Raw genomic sequence first — 19,506 nt, forward strand, 5'->3', positions numbered from 1 at the left:
TTTATACTGTTACAGATAGAAAAAAAAAATAGAAAATAGAATTAAAAATAGAATCAAAAAAATTAAAAATAGAATCAAAATAGAATTGAACAATTATTAAATGAAAAGCATCACAATACAGTTTTTAGCTCAAAGGATAGAAGCTAATATTCAACTAAACCACAGCACTGTTAAAGGTAAATGTTGGTGGGCTGCAACAATAGGTTTTATTATCCCACCTTAGGTGTAAGGTTTAATCCCAACTGAAGCTAATGGGAATACATGTTTTTAACAACTTCAGACTAGCTTTTATAGGAGGAAAAAAAAAGTAAAGATACAGTGCTTCTCACCAGAAATGTTCTGTTTTCATGAACCAGCTGTGATTTTAAGCACATTCTGTGGCTTGAAAGCTCAAAGATTTTTCACAGTGAGGTTTTCAACATGCACCGCTGCATCTTTAGTACTGCTTGTTTAACTACAATGGACTTAGTTATTAATTTTTCCCATTTTTGTCCTTTATGTACCAGCTGTAAGATCTACACAATTTCATTTCTTTTTTAATTCAGTTTGATGTAAACCTAATAAACAGGCAGTTAAAGGATGAGAAGTAGCTAGCACCGATGTTCAGGTAGCATAGTATGCATCTTTCATTAGTAATAACTAAAGTTTTTTTTGTGGCAATTTTTCTTATCTGTAAGAATGTTTTTCATGCTTTCTAATGTGCTAGCAAGGTTATTGTATTTTATAATGCTTTTAAATTAATGTTTGTGTCCTTTTTTTTTTCACTGTAATTCTCCTTTTGTTCTCTTTCATGTTTAGAAATTTTCTATTTACATGAATAATAACCGAATCTATTCCTTTCTATTCCTGCTGATTCCTTTGCAGAGCAACTGAAACATAAAAGCTTCTGTATTGCTTGCTTTTCAGAAGCTATCATATAATAATATTAATATAATGGATTTGCAGTTTTTTGGGGGGAGACATGTAGAGGGCTGGAGGAGTAATTATTTTATAAATGAATGAACCATATTTACTTTCATTTTTCCATGTCTGGCATGAAACTTTATAAACTGTGCAACCATTAGGAGGAGTTGCATTAGGTTTGGTTCTTTCAGTTATGTGAAAACGTTTTTTATACATACACCATGTAAAATTAAAATTCTAAATATTTAAGATAATAAATAAGTCTTCAGAATTCTTTGGATGTAGCCCAGGTAGACATCTACAGCATATACAGACTTTAAATCTAATTGGTGCATCACTTAAAGAACATTTCTATGGGTAAAGTTCATTTGAGTTAAACTCTAGTAGCTGTTAATTATGATCTGTTTACAAAGTGGATGTGCCCCCATAGAGAAACAGGAGTCTTTTCAGGTCAACTACTTCTATAACAGGTCCTTGAGAAGATAATAGGCTTCTCAAAAGCCTCTTAAGAATCTGATACAATTAGTAGGGTAATCAGAGTTTATTTTAGTTGATGTTGAAAATGTCTTAATTGCTTTTTGTGGTTAGGAGTTACTGAGAAGACAGTATGCCATGTATACTTGGGAAATTATTCTCTCATGGATATTTGAACGTTCCTTAATCAGCATTCATATACGTCTCAAGTAAAATCATCTTTATCATTCATAGTGTCTTTATAGTGCTTCTGTCTAGCCACATTATATATCTTCTCTACGCATTCTAAAAACTTTTGGTTAATCTCAGTGAGTCTGTCCTAAAGGTATTAACTTTTAAAACTGCCATAAATAATTACAAAGTATCTGGACATCCCTGGCTTTACACAGTTGCAGTTCATTGCCCCACAGCAACCTTAAAATGATCTATTAAATGATTATTAGAAACAATTAATTATACCAGAGAACTCTAAGAGCTCAAATGTAATTTCATGGTTATAATTTTCTTGTCAGGTAATAAAACGGGATGAGCTTGGCAAGGATCTGTCTGACTGCTCTCTGTTCGATTTGCTGAAATACGATGATTATAATAGTGACAAGCACCTAGGTCTGGAAGAATTCTATAGAGCTTTTCGTAAGTACAAAGATTAGCCTATTCTTCTTTCTTTCTTTTTTTTTTTTTTCCTCTTTCTTGCTTTATCTTTCTAAAATAGTATTTTTTATTTTTAGATTTTGATACATCAAGATGCTGTACTTAAACAATGGGTATAATTTAGCAGTCATGATACTGTAGAGAACTCCTTAGCGGAAATCAATAAGAGATCCATTAGTGTCCTGATTTCTGAGGTATTTTGGTAATGGAGAATTCATAGATAATCTTTCTCAATGCCAACATGCATTGAAAAGTCTGTGTTGTGCACAAGTGAAAACTAGTGCAGTCAGGACATCGCTATAGCACTGAAAAAGGTAGAACACATCACTGTACCCTTTTTTTATAACTGCTGATAAAACCATTTCTGATGAACCCACCAACAAATGTACTACTTTAATTAGGTGCTCTCAGTCTTCACAGGACTCCCAAAGAGGTACAGGTTTGTGCTGTAGTTTTGCCAGGTTCTTGTTCTTTGCCACAGGTGACTGAGACAAATGAATACAGTACATATGGACACCTTAACGAAGCCACTAGAGTATGGGTCAATGTGATAGCGTGTACCAGAGAGAATTAAGATGATTTCTAGTCCAACATTCATTTCTCCATATAAGGCTTTTTAACAGATTGTCCATGTATTCATTACGTAGTTTGAAAATTAAACCTCAAAAAGTTTCCAGTTCATTGTGTGCCCAATAGCCAAAGGAATGTGGAATACCATTAGTGTCTGTAATTATGGCACAACAAATACTCTTTCAATAAAGATAAAAAATTAGCTCTAGTTCCACTGCATTTGGTCTTGAGAGAGTTTGAGTTTAATCCTTCCAATATACATCAAAAATTACATATTGCTATGAAAGCATACAAAGTGAAACAAAACTAAAACAAATTAAATGATAGCTATCTGGTCAAGCTGAACCCAAGCACTCCACACAAGCCAAGCCAAACCCAAAGTGACCGTGACAGCTCCAGTCCATAGGTGTGTTTGCTGTTATCTGTTACTAGCAATGGCAAGTCTCTGTTTATCAGAATACAGAGAATTAATATGGGCGGGAACCAGATCCACGTAAGGAAGGCTAGGTAAGAAGCACTCACATCACATCTTCCACCATTAAAGTTAAAAATAAAACTTAAGAATTAAACATGTTAATTTTCTTTAATAAAACAACGTAGGAATGTTGAAAAGATTTATTCCAAACAAAAACTGTTGTTTTTTTTTTTTCAGAATTTTCTTTTGGTATTTAAATATTTTAACATCATAGTCCAAAATTGTGATTGCAGGTATTATAATTGTGAAGTGATGATTTTGTACAGTATGGGAATGATGATTTTTGACCAGCTCTGACACTTTCAAACATGTAGAAAAAGCGATTTAAATAATCCAAATATGAAGGATTTTTTTAAGTACTTCTCATGACTATATCTTAATTAGAATTGAGCAATAGTATGAGAAGGGGATAATATTTGAAAATATTATGGTTTTATTTTTTAGTTAAAGAAGAGTAAACGAAATCTGTTATCCTAAATCGAAAATGCTTGAACTATTGATTTTTTGACCTCTTACACAGTCCTGTCCCTTGAGCTGATAGTGTATTTCTCTCTAGTTTTTAATTCTTCTATCTTCACCTTTTAAATCTACATTTAGATCCTAATCTCAGTGTAATACCTGATACTCCCAGTGGATAATGCCTCTTTAAATATTAGCAGTAGTGTGGTGGGTCTGAAAACTCTTAACTATTATCATCCTCACTAAAGGTTGTCTACCCTGGACAACAAGTTATTGAGATTTGTTTACTCTGAAGGAAAAAAAAAAAAGTGTAATGCTGGAGAAATGGATCCAGATCAAAACTGCTGTGCGGAACTTAGTTTGTTGCTTTTTGTTGTTGTTGTTTTCCCCCTTCTTTACTTGTATAACTTTAATGAGTTGCTTGTAAGCACAAAAAGGGAGTGAAAGAAAGGGAAGAGAAGGGAAGGAATTCTAATGTCTTGTTTGTTAAGACAGAGTTAAATGAGCATAGAAATACTAGGTCATAAAGAAGGAGGCATGGTATTAGTCACAGCCCCACAGTTTGTGGTAATTTCCCAAGGATGCTTTGGGAGCCAGTCTGTACCCAAAGCAGCTAAAACATAAAACATATCATAGGCATCAGCACATACTCTTAAGATATATATTTTAATGGGGCGAAGATTAAACAGCTCTTATTTTCTAAACGTAAGTGTTAATTGACCCCCCCTACCAAGTACAGGAGCAGGATACACAAAAGAATTTTTCAAGAAATCCAGAAAGCTGGAAAAGGGTTGAGAGGAGGCACTGGGGACATCAGCTTGAGCTGAGGAGTCGTCAGCTTGAGCCTAAAAAGGGGATAGTAATAATCAAGCATACCATGCGTGTTTCTAGCTGTGATTTTAAGTGACATTTAAAAACACTTGGATAGGATTTTGAACACAGTTGGGTAGAATTAAAAGCTATTGTCACAATGCTGCTGAACGACCTGCTCCCTTGAAGTTGTTTCTTTTTTAAAGGATTAGGCAAAAACATTTTATTTAAATATGAATGCCTATCAGTGGTTTAATTATCAGTACTGTCTCATTAGCACTTGCAGGTAGGATTTTTTTTTTAATTGTCTCACTTAATTAGAATTTTGACTGTCATCTAAAGACTGTAAACTCAGAATCAAACATGACTGTAAATTGTACTGCTTTATTAAGAGTTCCCCACAGACAACAGAAACTACTTTTTATTTTTTTTTTTCCTGTTCTGGTAGAAAATAAGCCACCTTAAGGGCAAAGATTAATCATTGACTGTATATGTAATCATTCACATATTAACATATATGTGTATTTATGCATACATATACACACTTGCATATATTCTGTGAATTACTTTTGATCATCACATTTTATCTAACAAAATGAGTTCAAAATAAACAGGACAACCCAATGCGAAAAACTGTAAGCAGTGGAATAAAAATTCCCTTTTTCCTTTGAAAGGTCAGGTGCTAAGGCAGTAACAACAAAGAAAAAGGCTTGAGAGGGTGTACTGCTTTGGAGGTTTGCGCCAAGTCCCAGTTTGCAAAATGCTGTGAGAATATGAAGACGCGTACTGGCTTGTGTAGTGTTTAACATACTAACAAGACTGTAATATGGCTTTCGTGGTTTTGGCTGTTTTCACATATATCATGAGTTTGTTTTTGGTGCTATGGCACGTATCTACTAGATATCTGCCTAACAGATGTGATAACAGTTCCACTAGATCAATAGTACCTGTAGAAAGGAGCCTGAAAATTTTTTTCTAAGATAAAATGGAAAGTTTAGACCTAGCTAGGTCTTATAAACATGGGACTGAAGAAATTGTTCTGAACATATGGGTCAGTTCTCCACTGCCCTAGCCACATCATATAAAAGTCTATCCCAACAGTGATCTTGCTCCATCTTACTGTTTTGATTTGCTTGTTTGTTTTCTTTCCCCAACCAGCCCTAAGCTAAAGGATTTTCTATAAGAGAGTGTGTTTTTAGACAGGGAAGAGTGTATTTAACTTTGTCATAAAGGGTGGCTGAAAGCATAAGATGATAGAGCCAAACAAAAGGTAGAAATATGGAATACAGATTCTTGAAAGCTTTTTCTTCTGTAAATTAAACATCTCAACCAATGCACATCCTTAGTTTTTCAAGGATTTTCTTACTTTATGTAATGTGTTCTATGGTATCAAGATAATACTGTGTTTGCTGTAAATACAGTCTCTTTTTGTCTTCTAGTACTCTTTACTAAAATAAATCATCTTATATATTTTTCTCCTTTAAAGTACCTTCTAAAATGAAATTTCAAAGCAGGTGCTTTGGGTGGCCCTCATGGTGGCTTGCAAAATCTTCAGGAATACCAGAAGCAAGTAAATAGTAACAAATTATTCTGCTTGATCACTCAGACGATGCAGATATATATGTAGGCACTTCTCTTTGTGTTTACAATAGCAAGAATGATGGTAATTTAGATATTTATGAATAGGACAGATTGAATACAATGAATACAAATAACAAGTTTATGGTAAATAATAGAACTAAATGCTCTAACAATTCCCATCCTGCATAAAATGAAGAAGAAAACAGTTCTTTAGAGTATTTTTCTATTGTTAATGTAGAACTATTTTGATGTTATCTTATGCTTAAAAAAGGGGCCATGAAATTAAATACTGAGGACTTACTTGAGTGTGAACATTACCAATGGATGTAAAAAAAAATAAAAAAATACCCAAAACAAAATATGACCTAATTTAATTTTTAAGTTATATTAGAGATGCTTTACAGTTTCACAGGAACTGCATGTGCTACCTCATCTTGAAAGTACAGGTTGAGGTACCACAGAACATGATCAACAATTTTCTTGTCTGTCGTGCAGCTGTGATTCAGAATGATGTGTACTGCTACTGTACATGCTGTTGCTCTGTATTTTAAAAAGTACCTTAGCAGTGCTGTTCAGGTCACAGATACCAGATTGTGGTTTCAAGCATACCTTATTACTAAGATGTGTGTGAAGCTGTATGTAAACCTATAGTAACAACTGCTATTACAGAAGATGATGAGGGCTGAAAAATGCAGAACTTCTCATCTTAGCTTTTAGGAGAAAATGTGAGACCAGGTGCCTAATACGATTGTCAAATCTGGGACTTTGTTGCATCTTCAATCATGTGGAAGGGCAAGAAGCAAGGAGTCACCACAAAGAAAGGGCTCGTTATGATTAGTTAAGGCTTAGTTATTATCAGATTCTCTCATTCCTGTAAAATGCCTCTAAGACACCACTGCTTTCACTTCTACTTCAATTTGTCAAATGCAGTTATTACAGACAAAGATTCCAAAATCCTTTTTTGAAATGTGTATCTCTTTCCAAAGAAAAATAGACCACAATTTACCCCTCCTCCCCCAAATCTAAATATAAAATCTATGCTGAATTATTCATTGAAATAAATGAGTCTTCCCATTGGCTTCTGTAAATTATCCTCAAGCCCACAAATCCTGATTCAAAAAATGCCTATTGAATTTATACTTCGAATGATTTCAGTAGGAGGTCCCAAATATTGTATGTAATAAGAAACCTGAGACAGAACTTTGCAGCTATGATGAGTCTTCAATAGTAAAGCACATTAACAAACAGTGGAATAAAGAGCTCCTGAGGAAGGAAGAGGTATTATTCTGTCTCCTGCTATCATTAATTCCTGCTCAGCAACAAGTAGTGTGTATCAGATTGTTCCAGAGAGTATTATATTTCAGCACTAACCTGTGAAAATACCAGTTAACATCATACTGAGTAGAAGATATTGGACTTAGTGGCAATATTTTTCTGCTCAACATAATCTATCTTTTAAATTCCTACCTGTTCTATATGTGTTTTCAGTCTAGAGATTGTCAGCTGGAAAAGAATACCACCTCTTGTATTGAGTGGCCAGAATTTAAAGCTGATAATTTCAAACAAGTACATTTTTAAGGCATTAAATACTGTTTCAAGGTTTGAAGTACTGTGTGCCTGAAACATTCTCACATGTCACTAAGTCGTAATCAATTCATTTTGATGTGCGATGTGCTTCCTCAGTAAAACTGTTGCAGGGGGAGGGAGATTAAAAAAAAAAAAAAAAAAAAAGCTCGCTCTGAGTGGAACAGACCTTTTTTCTTTTTTTTTTTGAATTCTTTAGTCAAAGTTTTTATGTAAATGAAGAGCTGTAATTCTGTTTAAAAACACATTTCATCATCCCAAATGATTCTTTTTAAGTGTGTAAGATTCTTATTTCTAATTAATTTATATTTCTAAGTCGCTTTCATATGCGCCTACTCTCCTTATATGTGTTAAGATCCAGAGCTTGGTAAGCGTTATTGAGAGGTTTGAGGTGCCTTGAGAATGGGTGCATTGAACCACTGCTGATGGTGGACCTAGCTGTGGGGATCTCTTCAGAGCCCCCATCTCAAGTGCGTCTTGTGATTTGCCTCGAAGTCATATACTATGGTGCAGTGTTAGTTCTCTCTCTAAGTTTCTTCCAACATATACACAACACACAGCCTGTGTTGCAGATTCTTTTGATGCAGCCTTACCAAAACTGCCATGTTTTACAGGTCCTGTATCTCTATAAACTATAATAATTTTATATGGTTCTATCAATCCACAGGACTTTATAAGCAAAAACATTTATGATAAAGTTGATATTAGAAATTTATTTATTGCAATGGTCTCTTTTTGCCCATCATGGTTTCTACAATTCTCTTCACAACTGCTGAAGTGTGTGTTCGTTTGTTTATTTTTATTTATCATTATATTTTCCCTTAAATGTTGCTATTTGACAATGTAGAAGTCCTCTGGGAAATATTGAGTTGTTGGTACATTTTTGCCCCATAATTCCGCATCAAAGTAGGAAATGAACAACTGTTTTTTAATGTACCTTCTTTATAGTATATGTTCTAAACATTTGATAACAATTAATAGTATAGTGCAGCTAAAATTCTTTATTCTTTTAGAATTTTGCCTGATTTCTGCCTTTTTCTCGATAAGGAAAAAAATGAAAGATTTTATCAATATACTGCCAGATCAGATACTGTACATGTTTCTCATGAAGTTTTGATGAAGTGTGGTATTCATCATTTTCTGTAGCCCTACTAGAGTTTCTCCCAGGCCGCAGAATGTTTGTGCTGACCTAGGTGACTTAAGAAACAGGTAAGATGTATGAAAATGAATTAGTCCCATTGTATTTTGAATAAGCTGTTATTTCATAAACTGAGTTGCGTAGCAACAGAATACTAATATAGTTATTCATGACATCACAATACTAAATAAATAATATGTAATTTTGTAAATTTAACTGTAAATAGCTGTTTGTGGTGAGTTTCAGTATTGCTGCAGCTATTGTCTTTATGTTGCCAATTCAGAGAGAATATTTTCATCTTTGCAAGGCAGTGTCCCTGTAAGATTAGGATTTGACTGATGTTCCAACATCCACAAACACCTTTAGATATTGTAAGAAACATTACAAGACACATTTAAAATAATACTTTATAATCATAGTCACCTTTATTAATATTTATTAAAGGAAGCATTTTTTCTCCAAAACAGGGACTGGGAGATGGAGGAGAGAAAATGCTTCCAGGGTTTTACCCACAAAGAGTAATGACTTTGTTAAAGGAGGTGATCACTAGATTATCACTAGCAAGAACATTAAGTATCTACTTCAAGGCAAAATTACACTTCTGGAACTATTACGAATATTAATAGGCTCATAAAACATTATTTAGTAAGAAAGCCTCTTTAGCATTTCTTGTTTTCTTTGCACTCAAGAAATTATCTCCTTATCTGGATTTCATATTTAAAATTTGTCACCAGTTTCAACTTAGAGTAGCTGGCTGTAAATAGTTAATCAATAATCAATATATACTTAAACAAAATTTCAGAAGTATTATCATTTTAAGTCTAAGTACAAGTTACTTTTCCTTTAAAAAGAACTGGAATCATATTTAAGGTATTTAGGAACCAGCATATAGACATCCTTTTTCTCTTAAAAAGTGAGCAAACAAAACAACAACAACAAACCAACAGTACGTGTTAGTTTTCATTTAGGTCATGAGTGTGACTTTGAAAACAAAGTCTCAGGTATATGCATGAGATAGGTGCTTTATTTTCCATACAGCTGAATGTGAAAATGTTGAATCCACTTACTCAAAGGAGATTACTACTGCATGTTGAGGTAAGCTGTGTTTTAGCTCACTATTAAATTTCAATAATAAAATAGTTGGCTTTTTTATTATTATTTTTTTAAGATTTGTCAGAAACATTGCTAACTAGAGATCTGAAGTGATCTTGCTGTAACGTTATAAGATTCTAAGGCAATTTCTCAATTGTGCTTATGAAATGGAAAAAATTTAAAGAAAAGGTGGATCTAAGACATAGCCCCAAGACATCAAAAGGGGAGCTTTTTGATCACTAAAATAATTTAAGTATTTCATATCAAGACCGAATGAAATAAATTGCTTTTTTGTCCAAGTATCAATTTATTTCTTTGGAGGACTTTTTGAGCTGCTTTGTGTTGTTTTATGCTCCATGCAAGGCTGAGTTTGCTGGTTGTTCTTAAGTAGCAAGCACTAGTGTTCACCTTAGAAAATTATTATGAAGTAACTTTATCCTGAAATTTGGTAGGTGTTCTCGCTTTTTACTTCCTGGGCTATTATGGAGTCCAAAGCAGCAACTTCCCTGAGAAGAGACTCTTGGGGTTTTTGTTTCATTGTTTGTTTTTTATAACTTATCTACTCTGCTGATGTTCTTTGGTTCTATTCACACATATGGGTAACTAAAGAAGTTATTACAGTCGGAAGATGATTGTAAAAGTGTTTTAGTAATCCCCGGGATATCTGGATTTCTTAAGCATATCTGACATTTACGCTATAAAGGAATCTGAATGCATAGTTTTGCACCTAGATTGTATGAAAGTACATTGGAAATCCCGTAAATGGGGTTAATAAAAAAAAATACCCAGTTTTGCAAAGCCTGTGAGCTTTGCTGTTGATGTTAGTGTTATAGAAAAGTGTATTACAGTATATTGAGAAAGTTTTTTTTGATTGAATGCCCTCAAATATCCATTACATACAATAAGGACAACATAGCTGAAAAAATGTCTCCATTGCAAAGATATATATTGGAGAAGAAACTATCTGAGTTCATTCCATTTTTCATACAGAATTAGGTTCTGGCAAAGTGTTCATGTTTCCGGAAATGTCATTACTAACTTCATTTCCAAAACATAATAGCACAATTTAAAGTTTTACTGTAGTATTCTTCCATAGCTTTAGAGTATTGTTTTTTTCTCTTTAAAGTTATGCTTCCGTAGTGTATTTTCATACGTTGTTATGCAGTTTACTGCTGCAGTAAGACACTCTTTGTGGCCAGCTGAAATAAACAATGAATGGGATATTTGAATTTAAATATTTTATAGAAAACTTCAAATAAAATGTGGATAAAATTAATTCTCATTATTTATATTGACAATATTTTACATTTGAAATTTAAAAAGTGATTTAGATTAGTTTCTTAGAATAAATGTTTCAATAAATATTTGAAGTTTACTATCTAATTTTTCCACTTTATAAAAGTCTTAGTAGTCTACTTTGAACAGTTGCTAGTACACGTTAGCTAACGTCAGTTATTTTAGTACATTCACAAGGTGTTTGTATAAAAGAGGTCTGGCAAATAGTGTTTTGGTGTGTATAGAGTTAAGGAATGTGGCACCCCAGAATTTAAACTGTGTAACTCCATATTAATATAGGCCATGGTGTGGCAGAGCGGGGGGAAGAATCATCAAGGCTGTCTAAGCTGGTTTTATAGCCTCAGATAATTGTATTCTAACATGTGATGTTTCTTCCTCCTCAACATTTCTGGCTTTGAAACTGCTCAGAAACGAACATCGCATAATTTCATATAATAATTATTTATATATTCATTATAGAGGTACATGCAAGCAAAATTCAGTAGGAGCATTTAGGTACACGAAGGTTGTGTATATTTGATGAAATTGTATATCCCATTAACTCTGCTGCCTGTGATTTCTGGAGTCTTTACTTAGTTGCATGGCTGTTATGTTTCATATACAGGCTTAAAATGTGTATGCAATTATCCAAATGTAGTTTAGACACTTGGAATAAAAAAAAAGGGGGGGGGGGGGCAGGGGAAGAAGAAAGGAAAACGTGTTTTTTACCAAAGCAAATAAGGAAACAGACTAACGAAATGTGCCTGTGGCTGTGTTGTATCCCCAGGTAACTTGTCAGTAGATTCTAAAAGAATTTTTCTAAACAGATCATTCTCTCAGATGATCAAATCCTATGTTTAGGATTTGGTTAGCGAGTGATTTATATGTGAATTGCAATTTTGTCCATAGTGGAAAAAAAAGGCACCATTCAAAGGCTGTGAAGCTACAAGCAGAGGTATACATATCGCAGTATTACATGTGATGTAATAAAAAGATGCAAAACAGTGTAAGCCTACTGGGAGGGAGAGGGCTTCTTTATGTAGTTATTTAATGTAAGAATTGGGAAAATGATTGCATAAGACAGAAGGGATCCAAACAATTCATCTGGTTGCCACTCGTCCATGAATAAATGATTGGAGAAAAGTGTCATTTCTAAAAATTTGTTTTGCTTTACAATAATAATTCTTCTCAACCTAGACTTATGGTGGAGATGTATTTGTTGAAGAGAATAGTTAAAGTGTTTTAAAACTTGCTGAACACTCTATTTAAGGAATATTTGATGCTAAACAAAGATTAATGTTTTGTTTGTGCTTATGAAGTGCTGAGTTAATATCCATAACTAACAACATACCCATAACAACAACTTCTGAGTTGCAACAAAGATCCATCTAGTCCGGTATCTCTTAGTCTGCTTAGGGAAGATAACAAAAGAAAAAGCATGTAAGATTCTTCTAATATACTTTCTCATCTCTAGTGATTTTTGTTTTGGAGACTGATTATCTTTAATATCTCTTGGTGGATGCCTCATTCATAAATTTGATTGCATTTTGGAATCATGTGAAATTAGCATCTACAACATTCTGTTTCAGAGACTTTCACAGTTTAATGACTTCTGGCTAGAATAAGTGTGTTTTTTTTTTGTTTGCTTGTTGTGTACACTTTCTGTTTAGTTTATTTAGTTCTTGTGTGACAAGAACTTCTTCAATTGTTCTGTATTCTCAATCTCCAAGATACTGATTTTTTGAAGCTCCTGACATATTTTTAGTCATCTCTTTTCCATTCTGAAGAATTTCAGACATTTAACAGCTGCTTGTATGGAAGGCTTCCCACACCTTTAATCATTCTAGTTTCTCTGTGTTTTTTCTTTGTTTGTTTCATGTTTTACTGCAATTTTTAATTACGCTCCCCTTCCACCCCCCATCCCCTTTGTCCCCCAGAGGAAACGACTAAAAGCAAAGAGAGTCAACATAGATTTATACAGGGGCATAGTAATATTTTTCTGTTTGGGTACCAATCTTTGCATAATAATTCCTTTTATTGTCATATTGTCAGGATTGAGTAGGTGTTTTCATAGAACTACCAATTAAATTCTCAAGGTCTCTTAGCTAAGCAATAATAACTAGTTCAGAGCCCATCTCTGTGTAAACAAGGTTGGTCTGTTTTTTTCCCTGCATTCGGTACTTTGAATACTGAATTGAATATATTGAATTTGGCATGCTGGTATCATAAGTAAGGTGTTTATGCAAATTTTTGTTTCATACCAAACTATCTGATTATATGTTCTCCAAAAATATTACCTTAGAAAACTTTATCACTTAGTTTATTACCCCTTCTCCTTGATCATGTTCAACATGATTTCCAGTGGAGATCCAGGTGGAATTCCATGGATGATTTTTCTTCATGAAAGATCTGCAAACAGAATTCTTCAACAGAGAAATAAGAAGATAATTTCTCAGCCCATTACAAGATCTGATGCACATTGTGAAATGGTAGATCAGAAGGAGGTAGAGTGGACTGTAGTATGCAAGACTGAAGAGCTAAGGACCCTATCTGAATCCAGTCTGTCTTTAGTTTGTTCTTTAAGCTTTGTGCTGATCTTCTTATATGCATAGCATATTGCTTATTTTGATGCTGAGGAAACATAGCAGGTAGTCAAAGCCAAGACAGAAATACAGAGAGTCCCTCTTGTTCTCAGAATGTGCCACTGTATTCAACACAACATTGTGTCCTTTGCATGGATGATTACTCTTAACAGGATTAAAAGTGTACTCAGGTAATAACCAAAGTTAGGGGCCTCTGTACAGTCAGGTAATATAGCCTACCTTGAGTTCTGGTTTCTTTTATTTTCCCTGTACACATAAATCACATCAGTCAATTGACAGATTTTTCAGAATCTGTTTCATACTACTCCCATCTGTGCTTTTTCCACATTATAGGTTTCTGTGAGGAGTTGCCTCATAACTCTACTCCTCAGATTTCAGGGAACTGTTGAATAACAGCTGCATGGCCCTCCTCTACTTGCAGAGGAAATATAGTAGTACTGTTAAGCTTCAGAATTTCTAACTCCCGTTTGTATTTCAGGTAATTTGATCCTGAATTACTATCTTAGAATATTGTCCTGTCATTCTCCTGACAGAACTGGAAAAAGAGACAATTGTTTACAAAGTTGAGCTATTATAAAACTCTGGGTAAGTCCAGAGATCTTGAATACTTTGAAATTCTATTACCACTCTGGGAAAGAAGCTTTGAAATTTCAGAGTAAAATGGAACTACACAGTAAATAAAATTGGCAAATTATTATATTTATAAACAGAAATCTTCATGCATAAAACCGTGAGTTACCAAGGTTGTCAACTCTTCTCTTGAAAATTCCCATTTCATTATTGATTAGTTCCAGAAATACTTGGTAGATTGAACTGCTGCATTTCAAATGTTTCATTAGAGGTAACTGCAAGTATGCAGTATTGATGTTCAGCATCTGTGTTTGCAGGGAACATAAGGAGCATTAAAGTTGGATCTATACTAGTAAAATTATTTGAAAATATTTATGCTAACTCTTAGCATTTAAATAAAATGTTTTTGCTTGAACTAGTCATGTGCAAACACAAGCAGCATGCTGGAATTGATTTTCGCATAAATTGCCTTCTTTATTTAGACAAATTCACCAACATATTCTGCAATAAATAAGGTCAAAACCAATTATCACTACTTTAATGAATTAACACTTCCATATTATCTAGATTAAGACATCTATATTTAACGCACAACTTCAACTCCTTTGAAATCTGTTTTTAAGAGGAAAACAGAAAATGTTATAAGCAATGATGAACTTGTATACCCTTTAAATTATGTATTATTCCTACCGGCCACTCTTACCAAAATTCTGTTCTTATTAATTTAGAGCAAGATATGTAGTTTTCAATATACTCCTACAAGTGTAGCTCATTGTGAAATCTGTTTCTCTCTGTCCTTGAATAATACAGTGTTATGATTTTTTATCTGTCCTTTATCAAGACTGCATTACAGGCAGGTTGTCTGGATTTATGAATGTTTTGAGGTTCAAGTTAAGTCTTCAACTGTTAATCTGAAAAAATGAATAAGGATATATTCTCTATGATCATATTTACTGTAAGATACTTTGGAATGCACAATATTGACCAAAACGTTTGCTCACACATTTTCGCTGAGAACCAAGACCATTTTGTTTTCATGTGTAGACTGCTGACAGACAATTTCAGTTTTGGTCCTGGGTAATGGTTCATATTAAAAGGCACCATGAGGTATTGTATTAACCTGTGGATGTTCAAATGATAATGAAGAATTTCTTGTAGTTGCTTATGGTTTTATGTGCTGATGTGGTCTAGACTGCTTTCCAATCAGGTACCTAGAGTGTGGTCAGGATTTAAAAGGTTATATAGTGTGAACATAGCAAACACTTCAGCTGAACTTCTATAATGACAGAATTTGTGTATTCAAACCAAGTTTTTGCAGAGTACTGGAAAGAAAACATTTTATAATACTTGAGGAACTATGTCCTCTGCTTCCCAATGATTTAAAAGATCCTGTAGAAATAAGGAGCTGTTAAAAAAATTCATTGCCTCTTGGACAATGTATCAGCAGAAATACTGTATATTTATGCTGTGGGATACAAGGTTGATTAAAAATAACCTAGCTTTAAACTGTTTCTGATAAAAGTAGAGATCTGGACAGTGAAACATGTAGCTTGCATGGTCTAATGCACAGCAATCTGCAGCAGAAAGGCTGCTGCTTCTAACTAACCAAGGCATTGTGGATAGCTTTATAGTCAGCACTGGATCTATTTTGAGGATCTGATTGGTAAGTTTGCCTGAGATCATGTGTTATTCAGGTGAGACTGCTATTTATTTTAGTTGATTTAATTCACAGTAACTGGAAAGTAGGTAAATAACAGCATTAATGGCAAGAGGAGCTGAAGAATCAAAGCACACAAAAAGACAGTTTAAGGCAGTGATGGATGGAAGGAGAAAGCTATTTGCTAAGCAAAAAGATGCAGAAGAGTCTGTAATAGCAAATACTCCCTCAGAACCTGAAATTTAAAGCTCTTTTCTCTTGGCTGCCACCTAATAATTGTGGGCTCCAGTGCAGGAATAGTGAATGATACCTGCAGAAAGATGGTAGCTCTGAGGTCTATGGTTCCTTAGACTGATTTAGGGTTTTGTACACTCTGTCTGAAGATGTAAATCCAGATAAACTGGACTGTAAGTAGTTCTGCATGGTGCAATTTTCATCATCATCCTTTTAATATAATTTATAATTCCAGTCCTTTAATTAAGATATTAAAATACTTTGTATCAACTTCATTTGACCTTTGTTACTGCATTACAAAGAAAATTTTAATTGTATGATTGCAGATACTCCTTGGCGTTCCTGCTCTATTTGACAGAGAGAATGGAGAATGAATCAGAAATACAGCATAAAACTACCTTTTGCCTGTTAAGGCTTCTACTATTGATGATGAAAGTTGCTCAGGGAATAAGGCAGATAATTTCTGTAAGAAAAAAAGAGAAAACTAAGAGTAAACAAACATGGTTTTAACTGTCACAGTTGTCTTTGCTTTTACATCAAAGTTTCTAACTACTATAGTGCATCAGACTAATAGTTCATTTAATTTAACTGAATCATTTAACTGGACATGATTGCATGTTCCTCACATTTAGGATATGAATTTTGAGACTAGGACTCCCATTTGCTCAGGTTCTGAGTACTCTGAGATGAAGTTGATGTGAACTGAAGCTATACTTTGAACAAATAAAATGCTGTCCAGAGAAGGAACAGTATCATGTTGGGAACCTAAGCCCCTTGAACACTTTGGACAGTTTAATGTCAGCATCATGTCTGTACTATGATGTTAACCTGAGTGCTTCCTAGACTCTCACTGGCACATGAAGGCACCCTGGCAGAGTTTGTAAAACGTAGCTGTCTCTTCAAAACACTTGATGAAGACTTGAGAGTAACTGTTAAAAGCCTTTGAGAAATCCGGCTAGTCTACATGAACTAAATAACCTTTGCCTTTAGCAACCCTTACCACTGCCATTAGTAATTCAGGTTTCTCACAGACTTCATAGCTGGGACCATAGAATTGCAGCACACAATAGAGGTGAGCTCTGGTGGGGATTTGCCAAATTTCTTTATTTGTGTTCAACTTGAAGTCTACCTGAGTCTTTTTCTGCAAAGCTGATGTCTAGTCAGTCCCTGTACTGTTGCATGGGCTTACTCTGTCCCAAGTGTAAGACTTCTTACTTGTCTCTGTTGATTGTCATGGTTTGTCAGCCAATTCCTCCTGCTTATAAAGAAGTGTGCAGTCTTGCAGGAGCATGGTTCCTGATTCTCTGAATTTGGTGTCAACTGCAAGTATTTTGAGGGTACATTTTGTTTCATCATCCAGGTCAGCAGTGAAGATGTTAGATAAACCACTTTGTCTAACCTTGCCTATGTCTGTCTGTGTGGCCTACAGCTTTGTTGGTGTTATGTGATTTAAAATATATATATATAATTTTATATTTATACAATTTTATATTTCATATGAAATTATCATCCACACATTACCAGTCTCTGTTGTGTGAGTCTCACACAACTCATGAATATTTGTGTATGCCACTGTTTTCATGGAAAACATTATTCTGAACTTAATGGCATTCAATTTTTATCATTCCTAATTTCTGGTTATTGGGCGGACCTCGTGCTGGTGATGTGCTAAATAGTTACAATTGTGCTTATCATCAATCATTATTGATTTTATTCTTCATTAGGTTTCCTGTGAGGATCTTGTATAAATTTGCATATGCAGATAATTTGAATGGATATATTTTGGAGTGATTTTAGATTAGCAGGGAAACACTGAGATTGTTGGATTTCAGCCTCCTTTTTGGCTTTCTACAAGGTATCATCTTCACAGTTTTTTTTCCTGAAGAGACGTGTTTTGCAGGTATTATTGAAAAGCAATCTTTTTGTCTTTTGAGTGGAACAGATTGCATCAAATAATAGGCATTTTTCAAAGCATTTCCCTGGGGAAAAGTATCCTGGTTTTAAGATTTTTATCTACCTTGATAAATTCCACTTTGGTTAGTTGGTCTATTCAGAAGCTCTGCTTTGTCTTCTCACAGCTGCAAGTACAGCCCTGCTCTGAGAGTTTGTAGCTTGATCTGGCCCCATTGAATTGTTTCCTCATTTGTCTCTGGAATTGGTGTTGCCATCCAATATGGATTATGGTGCAGCAGAGATGCATTGAGCAGAATGATCCATTTTTTCTATTTGTTTCTGTCTACATTCCAAAACCGGGAAGAAACTACTGAATGTATAACTAATCCAAAACTCAAATGAGAAAATGCAACGTTTTCAATATTTTTGTTCTGGAAAACTATGCAAAGCAAAGAATACAAAGCAAACAAACAACAAAACAAAAACAAACAAAAACCCTTGGACATTTTCTGCCCTAATAATTAAAATTAATCATCTTTTAAAGAAAGTAGTATCTGTGCAATTGCATATATGCCCCTGATGAAAGATTCATGGAGTTCACAGCTTGGAGCTGTAAGTACGCTTCCCTGTTTTTACAAGACCAATGAAGTAAGCATGTATTTGCAATGACTGTAGTAAGTGAATGCATCCTTTCTTTACCCTTCTTCCATAGGTTCAATTACTACAGTACTCAGAATTTCCAGAACCTATAATCTTTAAAAAATATTTTCAAATATCTATTTCTGCTGTAGATAATTTCCAGTGAACAGGAACATGTCATGAAAGAGTTAATGAAAACCATTGAAATTGCAGGATGCACAGAAGTACCAAACTGAAGCTGTTCAGAGAATTGATGATGTGAGTAAGGAAACAGATTGTAATGTGAAATCTTAAGGAAAATCAGAGAGATGTTTTGGGAATTGTGCATTATATTTTGTAAAGGTGAACAACCTCCCTCCCACAAAGAAACAGGATGTACCATGATATTGTATATATTTTTTTCTCCCTTCTTGATTGTTAAAACCCACCAGAAAGTGAATGTAAAAGTAACTAGGAAATTTTTATTCTCTCTTAAATGTTTTATATTTTTTTATTTTTAATTTTAATGTTAGGAAAATTTTCATTGCATACAATATAATTTTGATGTTTTTTTTTTTTTTTTTTAAGGGAAAGCAAATGTACTGTTCTAATCTGTGTTCTGTATTGTTGCATTAATATTTCTACCTCCATATTTTTTCTGTTAATATCTTTTATATGCTTTTTTTCCTCTTTTGTGTTGTGGTTTGCTTTTGAAAATCTTCCTTTGTCAGATACCTTTCTCACCATTGCAATGTTATGGATGCATGGTGAATATGTATGTCCACACAAATAATTGGACAAGTAAGATGTCTTAGGTGTAGGTGTCATATCACATATCATGACAGGTATGATTGGAATAACTCATTACTTATGCATCCTGAAGGGCATATTTTCTTTGACAGTGATGTGGCATTCCAGG

The 19,506-nt window shown here is 34.1% G+C and overlaps 1 protein-coding gene across 2 annotated transcripts in view; it reads left to right on the plus strand.

The window, feature by feature from the left end:
• FSTL5 (follistatin like 5) overlaps window positions 1–19,506 on the plus strand; it is a 261,207-nt gene that overhangs the window by 143,521 nt on the left and 98,180 nt on the right. For both annotated transcript variants that reach the window (XM_035550439.2, XM_050710405.1), the window contains exon 5: window positions 1,890–2,010. In XM_035550439.2, coding sequence (XP_035406332.1) covers window positions 1,890–2,010 — 121 coding nt within the window. The remainder of the gene's footprint in view (window positions 1–1,889; window positions 2,011–19,506) is intronic.

The sequence above is a fragment of the Cygnus atratus genome, chromosome 4 (assembly GCF_013377495.2).
Source record: "Cygnus atratus isolate AKBS03 ecotype Queensland, Australia chromosome 4, CAtr_DNAZoo_HiC_assembly, whole genome shotgun sequence".
Lineage (NCBI taxonomy): Eukaryota > Metazoa > Chordata > Aves > Anseriformes > Anatidae > Cygnus > Cygnus atratus.